The 9779-nt window shown below is 38.7% G+C and overlaps 1 protein-coding gene across 14 annotated transcripts; it reads left to right on the forward strand.

The window, feature by feature from the left end:
• The first annotated feature begins 1772 nt into the window (after window positions 1-1772).
• fbxo44.5 (F-box protein 44, tandem duplicate 5) lies at window positions 1773-9260 on the forward strand. Of its 14 annotated transcripts, XR_015522775.1 has the most exons (9): window positions 1773-1873; window positions 2745-2789; window positions 3085-3189; window positions 3400-3661; window positions 6962-7076; window positions 7201-7296; window positions 7794-7929; window positions 8009-8474; window positions 8621-9260. XR_015522775.1 is itself a non-coding variant. In XM_087305576.1 (8 exons), the coding sequence occupies exons 3-8, from the start codon at window positions 3115-3117 to the stop codon at window positions 8153-8155; spliced, it is 831 nt and encodes a 276-aa protein (XP_087161702.1). In that variant the 5' UTR covers window positions 1773-1873; window positions 2745-2789; window positions 3085-3114; the 3' UTR covers window positions 8156-9260. The 14 variants fall into 14 exon arrangements, 8 of the variants coding, with proteins under 8 accessions (XP_087161702.1, XP_087161704.1, XP_087161706.1 ...); XR_015522778.1 differs by lacking the exon at window positions 3085-3189; XR_015522774.1 differs by lacking the exon at window positions 2745-2789.
• The last annotated feature ends 519 nt before the right edge of the window (window positions 9261-9779 follow it).

Below are 9779 nucleotides of genomic sequence, written 5' to 3' on the forward strand. Positions count from 1 at the left end.
GCACCAATATACACAGCAAGACTGGTGAAAGAGTGGTTTCTTGAACATGAACGTGAAGTTGAACATCTTTTATGGCCTGCTGAGTCACCAGATTTAAATACTATTGAGCCACTTTGGGGTGTTTTGGAGGAGTGAGTTAGTCATATCTAAAATTAACCTATTATTACTGATATGTCTTTCAGTCATAAAACCTGATTGCTCTTCCTCAATTATCTCCTCCAGACCCTTTTTCAATCTTTTTGTAAAAACTAGCAAAAAGTTTTGCATCGTTATTCAGAACAGTCATCGGTCTCCAATTATCAATATAACATGTATCCTTATTGGGTTCAGGGATTATTGCTTTAAGACCTTGTTTAAGAGTTGCAGGTAGTTCCCCACAAGCAATGGATTCTTTAAACGTGGCAACTAAAAAGGAGATAACTGTGTAATAAACATCTTGTAAAATCCACTATTAAATCTGTCATTTCCTGGGCCCGGTTTTTCAAAAGGTTTAATCCGGATAAAACTGATCCGGATTTAGTAATCCTGTTTTTGGGATCCGTGATCAGGTAATCCAGCTTACTTTTTGAGCCAGTTTTTCAAAGCAACATTGGATTGAATCAATCTGATCTGGATAGGAACTTTTCAGGATCACTAAATCTGGATTACCAGTGCTCAATCACAATGTAGATGGATAGATGGGCCTATGTAAAGAGCAACAAGTAGAATAGCCAGTGTGGGGTAAATATAACTTTATTTTTATTTGAAATGAAAACTAAGAAAATGTAATAAATAATAAAATAATTATAATAATAAATAATAAAAGCAAGAAAAACCCCAGCCCATCCTCTTCCAGCAGTCCGCTCATCTGAGACCTACAACACTGTACATTGAGGATATTTATAATAAGTTTCAAATATAGATGTATTGAATAAAAAAAGACAATGTTGAAACCTCCACAATAATGTCAGACTTCCTCATCTGATGTGGAGGGAGCAGCTTGTCTGAGCGTAGCCTTTAGGAGGCGAATCTCAAGTCATTGGCCTTGGTTTGCTGCAGTTTGGTTAGAGTCAGTTGTTTCTCTGCCAGACGAAGCTGTGCTTCTGCCCTTTCAGTCTCTTTTTGCAATTGGGTTTTTGACATTAAGTCTTTTTTGATTTACATTTATATTTGAAACTTATTATAAATATCCTCAATGTACAGTGTTGTAGGTCTCAGATGAGTGGACTGCTGAAAGAGGATGGGGTGGGGTTTTCTTGTTTTTATTATTTATTATTATTATTTTAATAATTATGAAATTTTTTTAGTTTTCATTTCAAATAAAAATAAAGTTATGTTGGCCCCACGCTGGCTATTCTACTTGTCGCCCTTTACATATAGTTCTACATTGTGATGTCCTATGCTGTTTGAGCACTGGTTATCCAGATTTAGTGATCCTGAAAAGTTCCTATCCGGATCAGATTGATCCAATCCGATGTTGCTTTGAAAAACTGGCTCAAAAAGTAAGCTGGATTACATGATCACAGATCGCAAAAACAGGATTACTAAATCTGGATCAATTTTATCCGGATTAAACCTTTTGAAAAACCGGGCCCTGGAGATTTATTATCCTTTGATCCCAAAATGCATTTTTAAATCTCTTCTAGAGTAATATCTTGGTCACAAAGTCATTTAAAGAATTCTTGTTTAAGTCTTGTTGTATCAGATGTTTTACTTAATGTTGGGTTCTGTCCCCTTTAAGAGAAAGCCATGGAGATCGCATTGGACTCTGGGATAAAAAAAAAAAAAAAAACACAAGCAAAAAGTACACAATGCTCAGCGAGTGACTCATGTTGTTGTGCACAGATAACCTGTAAACCTGTTCAAAAACTGATATTTTCCTGTTCCCAGTGTGGTAAGAAAGTTTAATCTTTGTTTGCAATCACTTTTGTGAAGTTTGAATAGTCTATTTGGGATCGCTAAGAAAAGTTAGCGCCTAAGCGCCTAATGTGATTATAAGCTGATTAATGCTAAACTACACTCCTTTTTGCTTTATATGTTTAGTGATGATTGTCAGTGGATATTTTCTGTCGTATTAGGGAGTGTTTTGTGTTTAGGTAATATTCTAGAAGCTCATATGCTCTGAATATGGTTATGTTTAGTTATTGCGTTGAAATGTTGATTACACTGGGATGTGTTGGCTATTAAGTGAAATAGCTTTGATTAATTAATACTTTATTTATTTCTTTTCTATGTTGCAGTTTGACCACACACACATATGCACAAAATCAAAAAATAACTACGACAACTACAAATGCTTTATTACAACAACCAATAAATGTTGTGAGTTCTACATCTGGGAATAAAAAAAATAACAAACTCCATGTTAATGTTATCTTTATTGGTAACACTTAATGTTAATAAACTAAAAGAATACATTATACTGAACATTTACTGAAAAACCTTATAATACGGCAGAAGAAAGAAATCAGCAAAATTTCTGCATAAAGTAAAAATTTTGCACACAAATAAAACCCCAATTTGAAAATTAATTTATTTCTAAAAGTAAACATGGTCCAATAAATCTACATTTGTGATCTGATTTTGTTTAAATAATTATTCAGAAGTCATATTAACTTTCCTATCTTTATGACATAGCTTTATATCTTAACTCATCTTCAAATGCATTGAGGAGATACAAAATTAGCCCCATATTCATTCCAGAGGTACATGTCCTTTCCTGTTGCACTCATACACGAGGCTGAATCCAGCTTTCTTATTCGCAGCTTCTGCGTTCGTCACAGTTGTGGGCGGTGCTTTCACCCAAATGTGTAAGTTCCTACTTTCAGTTTGAAAGGTTATGATTAAACGGATTTTAATGATACGGGACTGTAACAGAAGCTATATAATGCATCACGGTAGGCCCCAGTGTGTTGTAAGAATATATTTGTGATTTGAGACGGTACATGATTTGACAATAACAAATGTGAAATGTAAGCCATTTACGTTACTTATACGTGCGTTATTTGTGTTTCTGCTGCAGAGTTTTGTTATAATTCAGAGTTTTGTTGTAATTTCATCAAGCGATACGATTTCTAAACGTGTGTGTGTTCAATACGGGCACAGGTGACTTCGAAGTGATCTTTAAAGGGAAAAATGGGTCAGGCTGAGAGCAGAAACACAGCTGCTCCTTTGACGGATTTAAGGTCCTTGGAGACCAGATTGGCCGCAGTAAGCTGATCTCAGTTTGTGTTTATGAGGAATGAACAGCATGCATGCGAATGATGATTGATTCGATCAAACTAACAATGTTAAAGATGGCTTTAATAGACCAACTTAACATGAACATGGTAGCCTAATGACCAGCTGAAAACCAGCAAGCATGCTCTGCAGCCTGATGTTCCTTCTGGTTTGGAACTTAATTATATTTCTGTCCTTCAGTTCTCAGGTGTGATGCCAGATGTTCCTCTAACTGTGGTCGAGGAGATCTTGCTGAATCTGCCTGCTCATCATGTGGTTAACGAATGTCGTCTGGTGTGTCCTGAGTGGAAAGAGCTGGTGGACAGTGCTGCACACTGGAGAGAGCGCTGTATGAGAGAGGGGATTCAGCCCTGTGATGGCTCCAGACCACCAGTGGACTGGTGTCAGTTTTATTTTATAACTAAGAAACGACGTAACCTGATCAAGAATCCAGTAGCTGATGGTGAGTCACTATTAAAAATAGATAATGTTTTATAAAGCATTGACACTGCACTAAATGTTTATTTTCCTAATGTACAAAGTGTATGAGAGTGCTGTCACTTTAAGGCCTTATGCACAGATATCGTCTCTTAACTGTTTACTTAAACTTTACATATAGCTAACTGTTACATGAATGCACATCAAGATGGGCATTTCTAGACAGTAAGAGTATCAGCAATAGGCTATCTGAGAACTGAGTGGTGTGTTTCTTCATAATTGCTTCTAGTGTGTCAAAGAAACTGCGTGTCTGTTTTTTTAAATTCAGTTCTCTTTTGCAGATGATTGTGATTTTAGTTACTCATGAAAAACATCACAGACCTCACAAATAAAGAGTTGAGATAACACTAATGCAGAACTCAACGCATATGTAACGGAGGCCAGCTAGTTAGTGCTGTGCAGGTAAACCCCACTCCTCTTACCTCTAAAGGTGCTCTAGCGACAGATGCAACTGACTTCCATGCAGAAGGTCGCTGGTTCGATCCCAGAGCAGGTTGGGTTATGTAGGACCAGCGGGGTTACACATACAAAAACAGATCCAATACCCCTTTTTTAACCATCTGACTTTTATTTACTGAAGCTGCCTACAAAATTTCACGTCTTGTCTAGCCAGGGCCCACTGGATACCTGACATCACTTTAGATGTTGATAGACCGCCAGCGGAATCAACAACTTCTAAAAACCCCCCTTTTCCTTCAACAAATATAGAAGAAAATCCCCTAAAAACGATAAACCCTGTTAATTCCATAAGATTGTAACTGAACTGCCCTAGCTGCATTTAATCATTACCTCAGTTAAAACTGATTTAAAAATTAGGTTGAAATAATGATTGATGGTTTGTTCAGGTCTAAGAATTTGCATTTATTACTAAAGGCTTATGTTCAGTCTTAATTTTTTTCCCTCATCGATAATGATTGACATGTGTGTGTTTAGTTTTAGAGTAAAACCCAAATTGCAAAAAAAGTTGTTTCAAATGCAAAGAAATCAAGATTATTGAATTTGCAGATTTTCATTAAGTTTTACTTAATTGTCAAAAGTACAAATAATTAAATTCCAGTGTTGGTAGCAAGCAGATTAATTGTATTCTGGAAATATGGATACATTTTATTTTTGATGCGTGGTGCACTCTCAGGATAGAGGCATGTTTAACAATATTCCTTTTAATACAATGTTTAAATTTACCAAGAGAAGTTAAAGTTTTACAAGCAAATGTTTTTGCCTAATCTGCCTTAATATAAAACTTAACAGTAAATCCTTGTTATCTGTTTCTCACAATGAGCCATATACACTCACCGGCCACTTTATTAGGTACACCTTACTAGTACCGGCTTGGACCCCCTTTTGCCTTCAGAACTGCCTCAATCCTTTTTTGGCTTAGATTCAACATGTACTGGAAATATTCCTCAGAGATTTGGTCCATATTGACATGATAGCATCACGCAGTTGCTGCAGATTTGTCGGCTGCACATCCATGATGCGAATCTTCTGTTCCCCCACATCCCAAAGGTGCTCTATTGGATTGAGCTCTGGTGACTGTGGAGGCCATTCAAGTACAGTGAACTCATTGTCATGTTCAAAAAACCAGTCTGAGATGATTCACGCTTTATGATATGTTGCGTTATCCTGCTGGAAGTAGCCATCAAAAGATGGGTACACTGTGGTCATACAGGGATGGACATGGTCAGCAACAATACACAGGTAGGCTGTGGCGTTGACAATTCTCAGTTGGTACTAATGGGCCCAAAGTGTGCCAAGAAAATATCCCCCACACCATTACACTACCACCACCAGCCTGAACCGTTGATACAAGGCAGGATGGATCCATGCTTTCATGTTGTTGACACCAAATTCTGACCCTACCATCCAAATGTTGCAGCAGAAATTCTCATCAGACCAGGCAATGTTTTTCCAATCTTCTATTGTCTAATTTTGGTGAGTCTGTTTGGTGACTCAGTTTCCTGTTCTTAGCAGACAGAAGTGGCATCTGGTGTGGTCTTCTGCTGCTGTTGCCCATCCGCCTCAAGGTTCAACGTGTTGTGCGTTCAGAGATGCTCTTCTGCATATCAGCTCGAACCGATGGCCATTCTCCTCTGACCTCTGGCATCAACATGGCATTTTAGCCCACAGAACTGCCTCTCACTGGATATTTTCTCTTTTTCGAACTATTCGCTGCAAACCCTAGAGATAGTTGTGTGTGAAAATTCCAGTAGAACAGCAGTTTCTGAAATACTCAGACCAGCCCGTCTGGCACCAACAACCATGCCACATTCAAAGTCACTTAATTCACCTTTCTGCCCCATTCTTTATTGCTCTGTTCAAACTGCAGCAAATCGTTTGACCAGGTCTACATGCCTAAATGCATTGAGTTGCTGCCATGTGATTAAATTTGCGTTAACAAGCATTTGGACAGTTGTACCTAATAAACTGGCCGGTGAGTGCATTTTCATCAAGCACATCCATTCTGTGTCTACAAAACTGCACATGTAGAATGAAACTCAATCTTATAATCATGGACTTACCATGAAATACATCACCTTGATTGCAGTAATATATTGATTGCCAATATACTGTATACCTACATGTCAATGGTAATTGTGCACACATTTCTCACACCCATGTCAATTGCTCTGGTTTTCCTGGGACCACAACAGACATTTAGTTCGGCATCTGTCGCTCATGAAAGTCTGGTTGGTCCTTCTGAACTTTGAGCCTGGGATCTTAATGTCTGTTTTTTCTAAGTTCAGCACATGCCTCATGACAATTTGAGATCAGCTCTGGCCTGGAGATCCAGCAGTATCACTGTTTCACACAACTAATGTACAGCTGTCACCATCAACAAGCGAAAATGGCATTTCTTGATGCAGCAGCAGACTGTTTATTTGCAGTGTTTTTCTGAAGTTCTCTCAAACTCCTCATGTGTCTATATTCAGTGTCATGTGAGGCTCAAAAGTGAAGCACATTCAGTTGAGTTTTTCTATAGGTTAAGGCCTGTTCAATAGATTAGTTTGATTGATCAATGTAGTTTGATCAACTGTAACAATCTTGAAAAATTCCCCAAACAAACACAAATGCAGTTAGTTACATACATTTTTTGTTATTCTTGTAGTATCATTTTAAGTTTTGTTATTTCAGTTTGTATTTTTTTATATCTTTCAATGTTTTTTGTATGTTTAACTGTAATTCCAATGAATAGCAGCAATTGGTGTCAATATTAAAGTGTGAGCTTGTGCTTTAGATAAATTCTTTTTTCTGATGTTCTTATTAGATAAATTTCAAGGATGGGAGATTGTCGAGAATGGAGGTGACCTCTGGAGCATCGAAAACAGTAGGACACCGTTACCAGACAAGACAGCCACCAAATGTTTTGTAACATCTTATAGGTATGCTTGATATTTGACGTCAAAGAAAACTTTAGGTCTAATAAATTTCTGACACATTTTTTGGATGAAATTTAATCCCCACGATGCTCCACACATGAATTACACCAAAAGATTTTGCCCACAGGTTGTGTTTGAAGCAACAGCTGATTGATTTGCAGAAAGAAGGCTACAGTGCTGCTTTCATGGATCATCTGCAACCTCACATCAAAATCTCAGACTGGTGAGCGATCACTCAAACTCTGTTTATACTACAGTATAAATTTAAGATTTGATGTGATTTTTGTGATTGACTTGGCAATGTAGGTCACATGTGTCCTGTGATTTACTGTCATAGGATATGGTGTTCATATTTACATGTTGCACCTAAGTTATTGCCATACTATTAGTACTACTATTATTGAAGAACACTGCAAAAATTGTAATCTAATATTAAAAAGAAACTTTTCTTCATTCATCTGTCAATTTAAGAATATTTGAAATGTTGTTTGAACCTTGTTGACTTTTAAAGCATTTTCTTTTGTGTTTCACACTATTGATGACAGAACTTATGGTGAGAATCAGTAAAGAAATACATTTCCTTTGTTCTGTTTTCTTGCCGTCTGATTAGTTTTCCAGTTGATTTATTTACACACCTGTTCTGTTTTACCTAGTTGCTTCTCGATCCTTCATCCTCTTCTTTGTGTATTCCTACACATCATATTGTTGTGTTATCTGCAGGTATGGACCACGTTATGATTGTGGATGTGAGTATCAGATCTGTGTGGAGTTGCTTGGTCAGAATAAGAACCCCATCAGTGTCTTTCAGCCTGAGAAAGTGTTCATTCAAGCGTGGACTGATAAGCCGTGGTATCAAGTGCGTAGATAACACTCAAAGTTAATCAAGTGAAAAGTGAAGCATCATTGCCCACATGTTTGTTTCTATTCTATTTCAGATGATTCATGTCTTTAAGAATTACGGACCTGGTGTTCGGTTTATCCGCTTCACTCATGGAGGGAAGGACACTCAGTTCTGGGCAGGCTGCTATGGAATAAGAGTTACTAACAGTAGTGTGGAGATCTGCCCAGCTGCAGAGAGATAGTCATTTCCTGTATGATTTTTTTAATACTTTATTCTGTCATTCTAACGATGCATGTTTCTATAGCACACAAAACATTTTAAATGTAAATATTAGCATTTCTATGAGTTAAGTCATAGACATACTGTAACGCCACGCCAGCCCTGACTACTGACTCAGCTCTGCTCCCTCTGCAGTCACTTCCTGTTTGTGTAGTATTTCAGTGAGAGCTCAGGCCATGCTTCAGTGCGAAGTATTGCCAGTTCAAACTGCCTTACCAAGCGTTTCCAAGAGACTTTCATGACTGCCTGCCTGTGTATGACTGCCTGCCTGCCTTAATCAAGTACGTTCTCTGTCTTTGCCCTCTTGCTCTGTTTTGGACTGTTTATTGTTGCCTTGAACTTTTGCCTACCTTCTCACCACGTCTTCTGGATTTGCCCCTGTGTTTGTTGATCTGTTTTGGACTGATTGTTGATATACTGAACCCAGGGCCGGAGCAAGCTGAACTGCCGCTCTAGGCAAAGGACGATCACGCCGCCCTCAACCCCAATGTGAAAACGAAAGTGACCGGTTATGAAAATGAAGTGAGGTGTCGCGGACCTCTATTCTGCCGCCCTATGCGCGGATATAACTGAGGACGCGCGGGTGCTGAGGGAGGGAGGGAGGTGTCGCCGACACTGCTCTCTCTATTCTGCCGCCCTATGCGCAAAATAACTGAGGACGCGCGGGTGTCGCGGATCTCTAATCTGCCGCCCTACACGTGGATTTAACTGAGGACACACATGGGTGCTGATGGAGTTGTCGCTGACTGTGCCCTCTCTATTGTGTCGCCTATGCGCGAATATATCTGAGGACGCGGGTGGTGAGGGAGGTGTTGCGGACATAACTGAGGACGCGGGTGGTAAAAGGGGGTGTTGCGGACGCCTCTTTCTCTATACTGCCGCCCTAGGCGGCCACCTAGGTCGCCTCTATGGACGCGCCGGCCCTGACTGAACTTCTGCCTGCACTCTGGATTTGCCCCTGTTTGTTGACTGGATTGGACTGCTTATATTTTGCCTACTTTCTGCCTGTTTACTCACTGATGTCTATGCATAAACCCTTTAATAAAACTTCTGGAATATGGATTCTATACTGTCTCAGACCCCCCTTTTACACATATGAGTAATTTGTTTTCATAACAGAAGTTTCCACAGTGCAACAGAATGACAGTGACAGGACAAAGCAAATTAAAATCTTAACTATGTGTGTTGTTAAATAGTTTCATTCTTCAAGATTGTTGTCTCTAAAATCACCAAATATATACTTCTCATAAAAATTAACTTCCTATAAATAATGTTGCTTAAATGTAGCAGAAGTTATGCATATAGTATGTCAACTGGGAAACAAGGTTTATTATTGCACACCAGAGGTCAGTGCTTAAAGATGCATCAGTACAGAATGATACCGTATCCTCATACCAATAGCAAATAATCACGAGGTCAAAGGCTCTTTGCTGATTACTACAAGCTGAAAATAAATTAAAATGATCACAGTATAAATTGGCAATGTGAAGCATGTATTGTTCTCTGATGAGTCCACGTTCACTGTCTTTCCCCCATCCAAGGGAGTTATGGTGTGGAGAAGCCCCAAAGAAGCGTACCACCCAGAC

Source organism: Danio rerio, chromosome 23, assembly GCF_052040795.2.
Source record: "Danio rerio strain M-AB ecotype USA chromosome 23, GRCz13ab, whole genome shotgun sequence".
Taxonomy (NCBI): domain Eukaryota; kingdom Metazoa; phylum Chordata; class Actinopteri; order Cypriniformes; family Danionidae; genus Danio; species Danio rerio.